The sequence below is a fragment of the Sus scrofa genome, chromosome 14, assembly GCF_054392235.1.
Source record: "Sus scrofa isolate SSC_HxYL_T2T_F1_AM1 chromosome 14, Sscrofa_HxYL_maternal_Yorkshire_Landrace_v2.0, whole genome shotgun sequence".
Lineage (NCBI taxonomy): Eukaryota > Metazoa > Chordata > Mammalia > Artiodactyla > Suidae > Sus > Sus scrofa.
Genome location: NC_139396.1, coordinates 50,441,075 through 50,458,136, shown reverse-complemented (window position 1 = coordinate 50,458,136; position 17,062 = coordinate 50,441,075). Strand labels below are relative to the sequence as shown.

Genomic DNA, 17,062 nt, shown 5'->3' with positions numbered 1-17,062 from the left:
GAAGTGTATGAGAAGCTAGTTGAACTCTACCATGAGTGTACAGTCAGCAAAATCCCGGCTGGAAATTCAGAACATTTTGGGTTGTTCAATAAATTGGAAGTACGTGTAGATGAAAAAAGTCATAATAGGTATAACGAATTTTAAGAAAAATAAACTAAAAACCAGAGCCCAACCCAATCAGCCAACCTACCAACCAAACCAACCAACCAACCAAGCAACCAGCCCATGGGCATTGGTATGTCATGATCTATGTGAGGGTAAGTTGCGTAATTGTAGTCAAGTGACTTCATAAATTCATGCTTCTTTTCTCAGCTAAATTTCCCAGAGACCGTGTGCTCAGTATCTTCTTTATTTTAACCCTCACTCCAACCTGGAGCTGAGCTGATGGGTTAACACACAGCCCTTCCTTCCCTGGGCCATAGTTTCTAACTCAGCTGCCTTGTGGCCGGCAGCAGCTAAAGAAATACGGTATTACTTCTGGGTAATCACTTCAGGCTTGGTTCCAATTCTTTACCCTTCGGTCTTTGAAGTCAAACATAGTTTCTCTTCCTTCGGATCTGTGCTCTGGGCTGGAATAGTTTACTTTGCTGTATTTTTACTTCCTATTATAATGAATTCAAAGCCAGAGGCAACCAAGTGCATGAATTATTGAACGTGACCTGGTGTGATTAGTTTCTTAAACTTGGCATTTCAGGTTTTCTTACCAGCCTTGTCCTTCAGTCAGCACAAGGAAGCTAGCCTTGGATTCACATCTGGAGAGGTCTTGGACACTACTGAGTATGACACAGACCTACCTACCGTGCCGGGGGAAGCAGTAGAATATCACAGCATTCAGTTAATACGGGATGAGTTTTTAATGAACATCCAGAAATTTGCAAATAGTATTCAAAGAACAATGCAACAACTCGAAGGTGAGGCTTGACTCTTCTCCTCCTTAATTGGGCATGATGAGTTTACTTTGAGAAGGATTTAAGAGTTCAGGAGATCTTTTTTGTTTGTTTTTTGATAAGTTATTTTATTTTATTTTTTCTTTTTTGGCTACCCTGAAGCATCTGGAGTTCCTGGGCCAGGAACCAGATCCGAGCTGTGACCTAGGCAAATCCTTAACCCACTGTGCCGGGTGGGGATTGAACCTCCAGAGACTCCATTGATCCTACCATGCCACAGTGGGAACTCCAGGAGATCTTTTGTTTTAATTTATGATCGTTCTTGTTTACCTGCTCATGATATGAAAGACACTGAGCTGGTCATTGTAAGAAACACAAGGAGGAATCCTTCTCCTCAAGGATCTTATAATCCAGTGCCTAAGAACTATGGCAGAATAAGGGGTTTAAGAAAGCTGTTAGAGTCTTCAGGACTTGGAAGAGGGAGACCATGTTGGAGAAGTGAATGGGGGTGGAGGGGAGGAATCAAAGAGGAATTCCTGAATGAGGCAGCATTTGGCCTCATCTGAAAGGATGAGCAAAGTGTTAGGTGGAGTTGGAGAGCAAGGGCGTTTGCAGCAGAGAGAATAATAGCCTGAACAAAAAGAAAGGAACTTGGAAAGAGTGGGGTTTCCGTGAACAAGAAGGGATCAAGGGCTGGGTCCTGGCTTAGTTTCTTTGTGTCCACAGCCCAGGGCCCCACTCATAATGGGCCTACAACAACTGCTGTAGGATGGAGCTGATAGACACCTCCTTAGATGGGGTGGGCGGTGTGGCTGGACCCCAGAGCCTGGCTGGGCAGGAGGCTGTTGCCCTGAGTGGAGTCCAGCAATGTGGAGAGGCTGTCTCAGGGAGGAGATTGAGCCCCGTTTGCTGCTTCTACTTTTGAGAGTCCTGCCTTGTGAAAAACCAGCAGAGGAATTCCCGTCGTGGTGCAGTGGTTAACGAATTTGACTAGGAACCATGAGGTTGCGGGTTCGATCCCTGGCCTTGCTCAGTGGGTTAACGATCCGGCGTTGCCGCGAGCTGTGGTGTAGGTCGCAGATGCAGCTCCGATCCTGCGTTGCTGTGGCTCTGGCGTAGGCCAGTGGCGACAGCTCCGATTGGACCCCTAGCCTGGGAATCTCCATATGCTGCGGGAGCGGCCCAAGAAATAGCAAAAAGACAAAAAAAAAAAGAAAAAAAAACAAACAGCAGAGCCTTAATCAGCCAGGGCTCCTTGGGGCTGCAGGATAGTGCTGCTATTCTTGGGGAAAAAAAACTTCTCTTCCCTTTAAAGTAAAACTGAACACGTCCCCACTTCGTGAGAATTTTCTTTGTTGGAAATGAAACACGTATAGAGATGCAGACTCTATAACATGCTCTGGAAATGTTTTTTTCATTCTTCTCTTTTAGAGTGCTCTTCCCAGAGTTCCCATTGTGGCTCAGTGAGTTGAGAACCCAACTATTTTTTTCTTGTTGTTGATTTCCAGTCGTATAGTGTTGTGGTCAGAAAAGATGCTTGATATGATTTCAATTTTCTTTTTTCTTTTTTTTTTTTGGTCTTTTTTGGCTTTTTAGGGCCACACCTGCAGCATATGGACGTTCCCAGGCTAGGGACTGAAACAGAGCTGTAGCTGCCAGCCTACACCACAGCCACAGCAATGCCAGATCTAAGCCGAATCTGTGAACTGTTTACCACAGCTCGTGGCAATGCCAGATCCTTAATCCACTGAGCAAGGCCAGGGATCAAACCTGCGTCCTCATGGATACTAGTCAGATTCATTTCCACTGAGCCACAAGAGAAACTCCTTTTTTAAATTTTTTTTTTTTATTTTTGGCCACTTCATGGCATATGGAGTTCTCAGGCTAGGGATCAGATCCAAGCCACAATTTCAAGCTGCAGTAACACTGGATCCTTTAACCCAGTGTGCCAGGCTGGGAATCAAACCTGCATCCTGGCACTGCAGAGATGCCACCAATCCCATTGTGTCACAGTGAGAACTCTAAACTTCTTAAAGCACCAGACAGTAAGTATTATAGTCTTTGAAGGCCAGGAAGCAAAACTGAAGCTAGAATATAGGTCCTTATATAATCATTTAAAATGTAACCAGTGAAAACTGTAAATGCTACTGTTAGCCCAGGGGCCACACAAAAACAGGCAACAGGTTGGATTTGAACCATGGGCCATAATTTGAAGAAATTTGTGTTTATTTATGGGACAGTTAAGAATAACTTTTTGGCCACAAGCTGCGACGTAGGTCACTTCCATATGCTGCAGGTGAGGCCCTAAAAAGAAAAATAGAATAGCATTTTGTAGCTTATTGGCTGTTGATTCAAAAAGCTCTTTTACCCTTTTTCTGTAATATGTGTAAGGTCATAAATGTCAGGCAATCTGTTGTGGAGTGACTTTTTTTTTTTTTTTTTTTTTTTTTTTGTCTTTTTGCCTTTTCTTGGGCCCCTCCCGTGGCATATGGAGGTTCCCAGGCTAGGGGTCCAATTGGAGCTATAGACGCTGGCCTATGCCAGAGCCACAGCAGCGAAGGATCTGAGCCACATCTGCGACCCACACCACAGCTCACGGCAATGCCAGATCCTCAACCCACTGAGCAAGGCCAGGGATTGAACCCACAACCTCATAGTTCCCAGTCGGATTCACCAACCACTGAGCCACGATGGGAACTCCTGGAGTAACTTTTTAATATAAGTATGTTATATTTGTATGCTTATAGCAAGTGTGCTTCCATTAAACATATTAATAAACATATACATAATTATGTAACAAATACCTAATAAATATAATACATATGCATTATATTTTCTTAAAGTAATATATACAGAAAGTTTGAAAAAATTAAATAGTACTAATAGATACAAATGAGTTGGCGCTGTCTTTAATTTTTTTTTGGCTTTTTTGCTATTTCTTGGGCCGCTGTCGCGGCATATGGAGGTTCCCAGGCTAGGGGTCCAATCGGAGCTGTAGCCCCCGGCCTACGCCAGAGCCACAGCAACGCGGCCGCGTCTGCAGCCGACACCACAGCTCACGGCAACGCCGGATCGTTAACCCACTGAGCAAGGGCAGGGACCGAACCCGCAACCTCATAGTTCCCAGTCGGATTCGTTAACCACTGTGCCACAATGGGAACTCCCCGCTGTCTTTAATTCTTTATGTGTTTCTATTGATGGTCAATGCTGATACTGCTGTGCTGAGCTGCTGTCTCTCCTTAATTGTAGCTGTTAGTATTATTTCCTGCTATGATGATGAGGATTTGTCTCCCTGCTCCCCCTGCTAGCTTCCTTTAGAATTGCATTATTCTTTTCATTATGTAGTGAACCTTGTTTTTACATCATTATAGCTATGGGAATGTTGTTTACTACAGAGCAGAGTAGTGTTCTTGGATAAGGTTTCCTTCTTTTTTTTTTTTTTTTTTTTGCCTTTTCTAGGGCCACGCCCGTGGCATATGGAGGTTCCCAGGCTAGGGGTCTAATCGGAGCTGCAGCTGCCAGCCTACGCCAGAGCCACAGCAACGCCAGATCCAAACCCTGTCTGCGGCCTACACCACAGCCACAGCAACGCCGGATCGTTAACCTGCTGAGCAGGGCCAGGGATCGAACCCGAAACCTCATGGTTCCTAGTCAGATTCGTTAACCACTGCACCACAATGGGAACTCCAAGTTTTCCTTCTTATGCAGCTTTTCTCCTCCTCTTCTGGTATTTCCAATTGCCATTCCTTACTTAAAATGTCTTCTTGGCGTTCCCTTTGTGGCTCAGTGGTTACCCGGCTAGGATCCATGAGGATACGGGTTTGATCCCTGGCCTCACTCAGAGGGTTAAGGATCCAGTGTTCGGGTTGATACTGGAATCTGGGTTTTTGTTCATGGCAGTCGAAGAATGAACTCTGGGAACACACAGGCAGCAAGCAAGCAAAGTCTTTATGAAAGAAAAGCAAATAGCTCCCAGGGCTGCTGGGAGGTGGGAGAAGGGCCCCCTTCTCTATTGTCCTATAGAGATTTTTTTTCTCTTAAAAGTGGGGAGGGGCACCAACGTGGGGTCCAGAAAGATGTGGTTTTCTCCCACTGGCCGTGCTAAACTACCCATATCAGTCTTTGTCCAAAAGGGGTTCTAGGGTAAGAAATGTCCCATGAACGTTTTATGGTTTCTTTGTCCTTTTCTTTCCTTAGATTAAGTCACCATTCCTCTCATTCCTTTTGTATCAGTTGAGGAATGGGCTAGAGATTTGCATTTCCTATGGTAGACAAAGCCTGTGGGGAATGTGCATTTCCTATGATAAAACAAGGCCTGTGGAGGTGTTACTGCCTAGAGCCCTTAAGCCACAAATGTTAATCAATATCTGTATCAAAAGAATGTATCCGAGCCCATGTTCCTACACTGAATACCTGAGTTAATATTCTGCCTCCCCTTGAGCTGTGGTGTAAGTCACAGATGTGGCTTGAATCCTGTGTTGCTGTGGCTGTAGTGTAGGCTGGTGGCTGTAGCTCTGATTCAACTCCTAGCCTGGGAACCTCCATATACCCTGGGTGTGCCCCTAAAAAGCAAAAAAAGAAAAAAAGTCATCTTGTGCAACCTTCTTTGTTTTTGTTTTTGCAAAAGCCTCTCCTCTTTCTTATTAGACATCCTTCTAGCTTGCTGTTGTAAAGTGGGCTAGATGCTCTGTCAGCATGACACATAGCTGTCACCCCAGATTCAATGTTTCCTGGATCCTAGGTTGAGAATCTTAGTTGGATTTTGCTCCCTCATTGTGTGAGAGAACATCCTTAAGTAACTTCTTTGGAAAAGGTGTGTGGGAAGTAATTTTATGAGAACTTACATGTCTGAAAATGCCTTTATTCTGTCTTCACAGTTAGTGAATAGTTTGTCTAGGTATAGAAGTCTATATTTAAAATAATTTTAGTATAGAAATTTGAATAGTTTTTTTCATCATTTTCTAGCATCCAGTGTTTCTCATGAGAAAGTGGATACTTTTTAGGTTTGCCTGCCTTTTTCCTTTCTTCCTTGCTTCTTTCTTTTTTCTTTCTCTCTTCCTATCTTTTTGCCCCCTTCCCTTTCTGTAAACTTTTAGGATTGTCTCTGTATCCCTAGAGGGTTTTTTTGTTTGTTCGTTTTGCTTGTTTTTTTTTGCTGCATCCCTGGCATGCAAAAGTTCCCAGGCCAGGGATCAAATCTGAGCCACACCAGTGAACATGCTTAATGCACTGAGCCACCAGCGAACTCCTATCCTTAGTGTTTTAAAATGCTATGATAATGGACCTTTGTGTGGTTCTTTTTCCATTCATTTTGCTACCTACTCTATGAGATTCAGGTTTTTTTTCTTTTTTCTTTTTTCTTTTTAAGGCTGCACCCCCGGCACATGGAGGGTTCCCAGGTTAGGGGTCTAATCGGAGCTGCAGCTGCCAGCCTAAACCACAGCCACAGCAACCCAGGATCCGAGCTGCATCTATGACCTACACCACAGCTCATGGCAATGCTGGATCCTTAACCCACTGAGTGAGGCCAGGGATCGAACTTGCAACCTCATGGTTCCTAGTCAGATTCGTTTCCCTTACACCACAACAGGAACTCCAAGATTCTGTTTGTTGAGCACTCTATATTTTCAGTCTGAAGACCTAGGTTTTCAGTCTGAAAAATTCTGTTGATAATTTTTTCCACTATTTTTTTAATGGCCACACCCTTGGAATGGGGAAGATCCCTGGGCCAGGGATTGAATCTGAGCAGCAGCTGTGACCTTTACTACAGCTGTGGCCACACTGGATCCTTTAACCTGCTGCACCGGGCCAGGGATCAAACCCACGCCACTGCAGTGGCTCGAGCCGCAGCAGTGACAACACCAGATCCTTAACCACTAGGCCACCAGAGAAATCCTTCAGTTTTTAAATTGAAGTCACTAAGTTGTAAACTCAGGAGTGTCTTAAATAACTAAATCATTTTGATTGAGTTTAACACTGGAACATTGATCTAATTATCTAAATGCTTTAGTTACAGTCTGATGGAAGAGAATGAGATACAGACATACTAGGACAAAGATATACTAGACCATATACTGATATCTGGAGAGAAGATCCAGCTGATGAAACACTAGAGTCCATAATGATTTTTCTTAAGCCAGTGGCTGACTTCCTGTTTTTATCCCACTAGGTGAGATCAAGTTAGAAATGCCAAGCATCAGCATAGAGGGAGATGTGTCCGACCTGGCAGCTGACCCAGAAACTGTTGAAATTTTGGAGCAATGTGTGATAAACTGGTTGAATCAGATATCTGCAGCCCTTGAGGGCCAGATGAAAAAAACACCTCAGGTAACCCAGGCAGTGCTTTTGAAGACCCCTGGTCCATCCAGTTCATGCTTGCCTTCTCAAGAAAAAGCTGAGAGTCTGGGGATCTGTGTGATCTAGCTTTTTTCTGTTTCATGATCTCCTTAAAAATATCAAAGTAAACCTACCCAAGATATCATGCCTAGGCTTTCTGAGGTTTGTGTTCTACTTCATTACTCCCTGGATTGATAAAGATAATACTGTGTATCAGTTAGGATGTTTGGACTGGAAAATAAAAAACAAACCAATCAGAAAACCCAACTCAATGGGAGGGGGAGGGAGTGGGAGGGATCGGGAGCTTGGGATTATCAGACACAATTTAGGATAGATTTACAAGGAGATCCTGCTGAATAGCATTGAGAACTATGTCTAGATACTCATGTTGCAACAGAATAAAGGGTGGGGGAAAAATGTAATTGTAATGTATATATGTAAGGATAACCTGACCCCCTTGCTGTACAGTGGGAAAAAAAAAAAAAGTATATTAGATGGGCTAATAGGAGCTGCATTTCAGTAAGATGTTGGGCAGAGAGAAACACCTCATAGGGCTGCTGTGGAAATAAGGTAAATAAAACATTTTAAAATGAAAAAAAAAAAAAAAAGAAAACCCAACTCAGCTGGCTGAAATAAGAAAGAGGATTTGTTGGCTCAGGTAACCAAAAATTCCAGAGGTAGATCTGGTTTCAGGTATGGTTTAATCAGGACTCTGGCACTTAGCCGTGTTTCTCTGCATGTCTCTTGGTTCCCATCTCCTCTATGAGGGGGTCTTCCGTCACAGGCTGTTTTCCTTCAGGGTGTGGGGCCCAAAACTCATAGTGGTTTTGGGCCCCACACCCTGGTATCACCTTGTTAGAGAGACATGAAATGTCTTTGTCTAGCAGTCCCAACTAGAGTCCTGAGTTTCATCCTGAACCATCCTAGGTCAGGTGCCCACACCCTGAAGTACTTGTATGGTTTGGGCCCTAACTGGAGAATTTGGAGGAATGACCACAAGTGTCCACTCTCCGCTAATGATGATGTTGTTTGTGTGCTCCTGTCACCTCTCAGGGTAATGGTCCCCTGGCTGAAATTGAATTCTGGCGAGAAAGAAATGCCACCCTAAGTGCGCTCCACGAACAAACAAAGCTTCCAGTAGTCAGAAAAGTCTTGGATGTGATCAGGGAATCAGATTCTATGCTTGTGGCCAACCTTCAGCCTGTCTTAACAGAATTATTCAAGTTCCACATGGAGGCTTCAGATAATGTGCGGTTTCTTTCTACGGTGGAACGTCATTTCAAGGTATGCTGGGTGCATTGCAGCTGGGTGCAGAAAGTCATGCTGGTTGAAAGAAAGTCAACGCTGTAAACTAGATGTCCCATGGATTTAACTTCCTTTTGTTTATTCAGCATGTAAAAAATTGTAGTAAACTATATATCACATAGTATTTATTACTTTAACCACTTGAAAGAGTACAGTTTGGTAGCATGAAGTACATACACAGTGCAGGGTACCCATCATCACTGTCTATATGCAAAATTTTTTCACCATGCCTGACAAACTCTCTGTCCCTTGAACAACAACTCCGGTTTCCCCCACCCTCTGGTAACCTCTATTCTATTTTCTGTCTCAATGAATTTGTTTCTTTCATATGAGTGAAACCATACAGTATTTGTCATTTTTTTTTTAGGGCCGACTTATGGCGTGTGGAAGTTCCCAGGCTAGGGTCCAATTGGAGCTGCAGCTGCTGGTCTACTCCACAGTGACATGGGATCTGAGCCACATCTGCAACCTTCACCACAGCTTGTGGCAATGCCAGATCCATAACCCACTGAGCAAGGCCAGGGATTGAACCTGCCTTATGGATACCATGTCACATTTGTAACCTGCTCAGCCACAACGGGAACTGCAATATTTGTCCTTCTGTGTCTTATTTATTTCACGCAACATCATGTTTTCAAGATTCATGCATGTGGTAGCATATGTCAGAATCTCATTCCTTTTTAAGGCTCAGTAATATTCCATTGTATGTTTCATTTATCCATTCATCTGTTGATGGACATTTGGGTTGTCTCCACCTTTTGGCTGTTGTGAAGAAGGCACCTGTGATCATGGGTGCATTGATATCTGTTGGATCTCTGCTTTCAGTTCATTTGGGTAAGAACCCAGGAGTAGAATTTCTGGGTTCATATGATAAGTCTATGTTTAACTGTCTGAGATACCACCTAACTCTTTTTCCAAAGTGAAGCACCATGGAAGCATCGGCCCAGGTCCCGAGCACTCCATGTCTGCATAGGCGACTTTTCTGAGCCAGTCTCCTTTTCTGGAAAACTGGCATCATGAGAGAACCTACCTCAAATGGTTGCTGGAAGGTTCAAATGAACTTAGTCGTGCAGAGCACTTAGCACATCAACAGCTGCATAGGGAAAGCAATTGTACAAGTGGTACCTGTCCAGACTGTACGAGTGTAACTGTACCTGCACAACAATTGTACAATGGTACACACAGAACTTATGTATATGTTCTTGTATAAGTGATACAATAATCGATCCAGTCTGAGGGCTTGAGGGCCAAGTGGAATCTGCCACTGAGTTGATGTTAGTGACAACACCGTTTCCTCCTCTGGGATTTGTTGATCGTCTCTGCAAAATGAGTGGCTTGCAAAGATCAGTGAGAGCCAAGCTTCCTTCACTCACGTATCATTTTTGGATTTTTTGCCATCCCTTTGTGTGTTTGAAACATGTTTACGTTGACTTTAAATGTATTTATGTCTATTTGTGTGTATGTGTGTGTAATTTAGCCTCATCTTAAATTATAAAACCTGCGTAGTCATAGCTTTGATATACAGTTATGTATTTTTCTAATAGGCGTTAAGATAAGTATATATATATTTTGGCCATGGCATGTAGTGGCTTGATGTGGAATCTCTGTAGACCATGGATTGAACTGGGGCCACAGTGGTGAAAGTGCTGAAACCTAACCACTAGACCATTAGGGAACTCCCAAAATACGTATATTTTTTAGACGTTCTGAGTGCTGTCGCAAACACCTCATTTCTTGCCACACCCATTTTCTCAAACTCTGGAAATCCTGGCACTGGTAAGTGCACCTCTAGAATGCCAGCTTCAATTCATTCAGTGGCATTCTTGTCGCAAAATATAGTATAATTATATATAAATAATATGTATACACACACTCATACTTCACATACACATCTGCAAATTGCTGTACTTTATTTTTATTTTTATTTTTTTGTCTTTTGTCTTTTTTTTTTTTTTAGGGCTGCACCCGTGGCATATGGAGAGTCCCAGGCTAGGGTCAAATTGGAGCTATTGCTGCTGGCCTACGCCAGAGCCACAGCAATGCCAGATCTGAGTGGCTTCTGGGACCTACACCACAGCTCACGGCAATGCCGGATCCTTAACCCCCTGAGCAAGGCCAGGGATTGAACCCAAAATCTCATGGTTCCTAGTTGGATTCATTTCCACTGCGCCATGACGAGAACTCCTATTTACTTTATTTTTTATTTTTTACTTATTTTTTCTTTTTATGGCCACACCTGCAGCATATGGAAGTTCCCAGGCTAAGGGTCAAATTGGAATTGCAGCTGCCAGCCTACGCCAGAGCCACAGCAATGCAGGATCTGAGCTCCATCTTCGACCTACACCACAGCTCATGGCAACGGCAGATCCTTAACCCACTGAGCGAGGCCAGGGGTTCAACCCACATCCTCATGGGCACTGTGGGCACTACATTGGGTTCTTAACTAGCTGAGTCACAATGGGAACTCCTGCTTTATTTACTTTAATTGTAAATCTTACCTGTCTTTCCATGTCAGCACATACAGACCTATTTCACACTTTTTGGTTTGTTACACATTTTCTCTCACCCTAAGGACCTTTTTTTTTTTGATTAAGAAGAGGGACACTTCCTGCACACTTCTCGCTTTATCACACTGTTTGCCCCAAGGCTAAGGTTGCTTGCCTTTCTCTTTTGCCCACGTCTCTCGGTTAGAACATTACACACGGGTCTAACTTCCACGTCGTCTTGGAAACCATCCCGTCCATGATGAGCGCCCTGAGGATGGTGTGGATCATCTCCCGACACTACAACAAAGACGAGAGGATGATCCCACTCATGGAGCGCATCGCCTGGGAGATCGCGGAGAGAGTCTGCAGAGTGGTGAATCTGCGGACTCTGTTCAAGTAAAGAAGAACGCCCCTACGTTTGTCCTAAGACCTTAAAGAGCCTTGGGGAAAGTAGTTCACACACCATGCAAGTCGCCCATTTAAAGTGGACAATTTAATGCTTTTAGTATATTTGCCATCATTGATTTTATTTATTTGTTTTTATTTTTTTGACAGCAGAGGCATGCCTTTGAGGTTATATCTTTTCACTACCTTTTTTTTTCTCAGTCTTTTTGTCTTTTTAGGGCCGCACCTGCACGGCACATGGAGGCACCCAGGCTAGGGGTCCAGTCAAACAAAGCTGTAGCCACCGGCCTATGCCACAGCCACAGCCACAGCAGCATGGGATCCAAGCCATGCTGGCGACCCATACCACAGCCCATGGCAGCGCTGGATCCATAACCCACTAAGCGAGGCCAGGGGTCGAACCTGCGTCCTCATGGATGCTGGCGGGGTTCGTTAACTGCTGCGCCACAATGGGAACTCCATATTTATTTATTTTTAATTAAAATTTTTTTTTTCTTTTTTTGGCTGCCTCACAGCATATGGAGTTCCCAGGTCAGGGATCAGATTCCAGCTGCAGTTTCAACCTATGCCACAGCTGCAGCAACGTAGGATCCTTAATCCACTGTGCCGGGCCAGGGATCGATGCTGGGTCCCAGTGCTCCAGAGATGCCACCAATCCCATGTGCCACAGTGGAAACTCCACCATCATTGATTTTAGACTATTTTCTTCATCCCAGAAAGAAAGCCTGTATCCTTTAATGGTCACTTCCTCCCTTCCGAACCCTACCCCCAGCCCTGGGGAACCTCTGATCTACTCTCTGTCTCTGTGGGTTTGCCTAGTCTATGCTCTCATACAAATAGAATCACACAGCACGTGGTCTTTTATGACTGGCTCCTCTTCTTACTCAACATCATCTTTCAAGGTTCTCACATGTTGTAGCTTGTTTCAATGCTTTATTCCTTTTTATGGCCAAATAATACTCCACAGAGTGGATTAATCAAGACTGTCTTCCTTATTTATTCTTGGAGAGACTGAGGCCAGTGGTATGAGGGAACCTCACTCCCAGAGCCCAGACCCCATAGGTGGCAAATCCTCTGAGGATCAAATGTTGAAGATCTTTTTTTTTTTCTTGTCTTTTTTTTTTTTTTTAGGGCTGCAACTGTGACATATAGGTTCCCAGGCTAGGGGGTCAAATTGGAGCTATAGATGCTTGCCTAAGCCACAGCCACAGCAACTTGGGATCCGAGCCTTGTTTGTGACCTGTGCTACAGCTCATGGCAATGCGGGATCCTTAACCCACTGAGCAAGGCCAGGGATCAAACCCACATCCTCATGGATACTAGTTGGGTTTATTACTGCTGAGCCACGATGGGAACTCCTTTTTTTTGTTGTTTTTGGCCCTGCCCATGGCATTCAGAAGTTCCCAGGTCAAGGATAGAACACATACCTCAGCAGTAAGCAGAGCCACAGCAGTGACAATGCCAGATCCTTAACCCGCTGAACCACCAGGGAACTCCTACTTTCTTAAAAAAGAATGTCTATAAGTGAAATAGGTCCGCAAATCTCAGTATTTTCACTTTGCTCCTATGTTGCAGTCCCCACTGTTGACTTCTGGCCTGGGACTCAGTACTACCTGCTCCCTTTCGAGCTCAGACAGAAGGCTGCCCAGGTGGCCCAAGCTTTGCATGTTGTGGTGGGTAGGAGCAGCTGCAGCGAAGGTCAACCTGTGCCACGCAGTCTGGAATTCCTGCCTGCACCCTTGCCGATTTTGGCAGAGCAGCAGCTGGCCCCAGAAACTTTCTGTGATGAAGCTTTCTGTGACATCAGAGAGGCTCTGCTCCTTGGTTAGAATTGTCCCTTTAGAAGTTTCTGTTGTGGCCTAGTAGAAATGAACCTGACTAGTATCCATGAGGATGTGGGTTCCATCCCTGGCCTCGCTCAGTGGGTTAAGGATCTGGCCTTGCTGCGAGCTGTGGTGTAGGTCGAAGACACGGCTCAGATCTGGCATTGCCGAGGCTGTGGTGTAAGCCAGCAGCGGCAGCTCCAATTCAACCCCTAGCCTGGGAACGTACCTGTGCTGCAGGTGCCGCCCTAAAAAGAAAAACAAACAAAAAAAGCAAAAAAGAACTGTCCCCTTAGAAACCTGCCCCCCACCTCTCTTGGGTGGTGACTCAGACCCACTGCAGCTCTGCCCTCCTGCTCATCACAGCATCTCTTTGCTTCCCAGAGAAAATCGAGCGAGCGCACAACACAAGACCTTGGAGGCCAGGAACACCCTCAACATGTGGAAAAAGGCCTATTTTGACATTAGGGCCAAGATCGAGGCCTCGGGGAGAGAAGCTCGATGGGAGTTTGACCGAAAACGACTGTTTGAGAGAACAGATTACATGGCCACCATCTGCCAGGACCTCTACGAAGTCTTGCAGGTGGGGAGTCTGGGGTGTGCTTTCATCAGTGCATGTGCAGGTGGTCAGAGCTGGGATTTGCATGGTGGAAGGCAGTTTGGCTTTTTGATGGTGGGTCTCCAGGCTCCATGTCAGGTGAGAATCAGAGAGGGTCTGGCTGGAGAAACACCTGCAAGAGCAAACAGAGTACCAGAGCACACCAGCCCTTGGTCGCTTTCCCTTGAATTGTGTGACATCCCTCCCTCTCCACCTGCTTTTGTTTTTAATTAAAAAAAATTGAAGTGTAGTTGATGTACATCATATAGATTACAGGTATACAGTGTGGTGATTCACAATTTTTAAAGATTATACTCCGTTTATAATTATTACAAACTATTGGCTGTATCCCCCATGTTGTGCAATGTATCCTTGTAGCTTATTTTATACCTAATAGTTTGAACCTCTAATCCCCACCCCCTGGGTTGCCCCCCACCACTGGTAACCAGTAGTTTATTCTCTGTATCTGTGAGTCTGCTTCTTTTTTGTTATATTCACTAGTATGTTGCAGTTTTTAGTTTCCACGTATAAGTGATATCATACAGTATTTGTCTTTCTCTGTCTGACTTATTTCACTTAGCATAATACCCTTAAGTCTATCCATGTGGTTGCAAATGGCAACATATCATTCTTTTTTATGGCTTGGTAATATTCCATTGTGTATATATACACCACATCTTCTTTATCCACTTATCTGTGGATGGACACTTGGGTTGCTTCCATGTCTTGACTATTTTAAATTGTGCTGTTCTGAACATTGGGGTGCATGTATCATTTTGAATTACAATTTCCTCCAGATAGATGCCCAGGAGTGGGATTGCTAGATCATATGGTAGTTCTGTTTTTAGTTTTGTTTTTTTTTTTTTTTGTCTTTTTGCCATTTCTTGGGCCACTCCTGCAGCATATGGAGGTTCCCAGGCTAGGGGTCTAATCGGGGAGCTATAGCCACTGGCCTACGCCAGAGCCACAGCAAGTGGGATCCGAGCCGTGTCTGCAACCTACACCACAGCTCACAGCAACGCTGGATCCTTAACCCACTAAGCAAGGCCAGGGATTGAACCCACAACCTCATGGTTCCTAGTTGGATTCATTAACCACTGTGCCACGACGGGAACTCCCTGTTTTTAGTTTTTTGAGGAACCTCCATACTGGAGGTTTTCTTTTGACTCTGGCCACTCTTTCTTGGTGTCTTTTGCAAAGTCATCCTCCTCTACCTTTCCATTAAATGTCAGAATTCCTCACAGGTGATCTGAGACCTTCTTCTTTCTCCTGAAGCTGCATTGTCCCTGACATTGCTGTGACTACCCTTCTGTCTGGTAGTGCTTCCCTTTGATCTGAACCGCCCTCCCCCCCCCCCGCCCCTGCAACGCCCCCCGCCTTGTGAATGAATGTACAAAGAGCTTAGGGGCTGATCGGATGAACTAGCCAGGCCTTGTCTCATGAAGGTCCAGCCTTTCATTCATTCTATTTATCAAGAACTCACAACGTGCCAGGCACTTGTGCTTCCTGCTAGAGAAATGATGGTGAGCAAAGGCCAGGGCCGGCTGTATGGCCACAGTGCCCAGTAGAGATGTGGACTCCTTGTTCAGTAAGCAAGAAAAAAAAGGCTGTGAAAAGTATAGCAATATAAAGCCTTTCCACTTCTTCAGCTATTTCTTGCCTTGGCTTGGCTTTATCATAACAGCAGCAAAGTAAAAAAACAGTAAAGGAAAATTATACATTTAAATTATTAGCATGGATTTTAGCATTCATCTTTTCTTATGCAGTGTTGGCTTAAAATGCAAATAGAAGGGCATTAACTGGTGTGTGGAATCACTGAAATGACACAGTTTGTATTTTGGAGCTATTTTTATTTTTTATTTTTTGGCCGTGCCCATGGCACTTGGAAGTTCCCAGGCCAGGGATCCAACCTATGCCGCAGAAGTGACTCGAGCCATAGCAGTGACAACACCATATCCTTCACTGCTGGGCCACCAGGGAATTCTTAGTATTTTGGAACTCTCAAGTGCAGATGTATTTCATTGTTACTGATCAGTGGAAACGCTGCACACAACTGTGGTTTCATTTCACCTCTGGATGGGCGCCCCTTCTGCCAGAGGTCTCTGCCTCAGCTCCCTGGTGGAGAAGGAAGGCTGAGAGGTTAAGGAGTTGTGTGTTTTCCTACCTCCACTGTTCCTTCTGCGTTGTCATTTTCAGTGTGAGCAGTTGGCTGATACAGGGAAGGATGAGAGTGAGAAACAATATGGCAGGCAGAGTTCATTGGCCAGGTGTGTTTCTTAGAATGTTTCTTTGCTTTCTTTCTGCGTTGGAAGCAAGCTCTGTTTTTGTTTGTTTGTTTGTTTGTTTTCCCTATTTTGGCTGCCCCATGGCAATTGGAGTTCCCGGGCCATATCCGGAATCAAATCTGAGCTGCAGTTTCCACCCCCACTGCAGCTGTGGCAATGCCAGATCTTTAACCCACTGTGCTGGGCTGGAGATTGAACCTTCGTCCTGCCACTGCAGAGATGCTGCTGATCCCATTGTGCCACAGCAGGAACTCCTAATAAGCTCTGTTTTGAAGGGAGACTGGCCTCTCTGAGCTGTTGGTGTCCTCGTTTGCTTATCGTAGATGCAACTCACTTACCTGTACTGACTCTGAGTCTCCTAGACCTCCTGAGCACCATGGGTTCACGGTACTCTCTGCTCGCAGGGCCTCACACTGTGTGTCTGCAGATGTATTGTGAACAGCACACACCCAGCTCTCACCTCCTCTGCTCACACGTGTGCATGACTGTCCCACCAGACTTCCTTCACCAAACACAAATTCATAAATAAAATGATCAAGAATCTCAAGATGGTAAGAGCAGAGCCTTGGGAGGTCCTGTTGTGGCTCAGCAGGTTAAGAATCAGAGTAGTATCCATGAAGATGTGGGTTTGAACCCTGGCCTCACTGAGTGGGTTAAGGATCTGGTGTTGCTACATGCTTCGTCTTCGGTCGCAGATATGGCTTGGATCTGTTGTTGCTGTGGCTGCAGCCCTGATTTAAGCCTGGGAACGTCCATATGACACAGGTGTGGTCCTAAAAAGAGAAAAAAAAAAAAAAGGCAGAACCTTAGGCCCAGCCTGGTGCTCTGGAACCTGGACTCCTGAGTCCCACATCTATGAAGCTGGCCCCTTCGATATAGAGTCTATGGCTCATGGAGCTTACAGTCTAATAGAAGAGAATGATAGTGGACACGACAG

General features: G+C 44.8%; 1 protein-coding gene across 12 annotated transcripts in view; it reads left to right on the top strand.

Moving 5' to 3' along the window:
* Positions 1 to 17,062, top strand: part of DNAH10 (dynein axonemal heavy chain 10) — a 154,053-nt gene that overhangs the window by 14,882 nt on the left and 122,109 nt on the right. For all 12 annotated transcript variants that reach the window (XR_014827217.1, XM_084995972.1, XM_021072226.2 and 9 more), the window contains 5 exons: positions 695 to 911; positions 7,057 to 7,214; positions 8,277 to 8,507; positions 11,220 to 11,410; positions 13,627 to 13,825. Coding sequence is in view for 11 of the 12 variants with exons in the window: in XM_084995972.1 (XP_084852098.1) it covers positions 695 to 911; positions 7,057 to 7,214; positions 8,277 to 8,507; positions 11,220 to 11,410; positions 13,627 to 13,825 (996 nt within the window). In the remaining variant the exon portion in view is untranslated. The remainder of the gene's footprint in view (positions 1 to 694; positions 912 to 7,056; positions 7,215 to 8,276; positions 8,508 to 11,219; positions 11,411 to 13,626; positions 13,826 to 17,062) is intronic.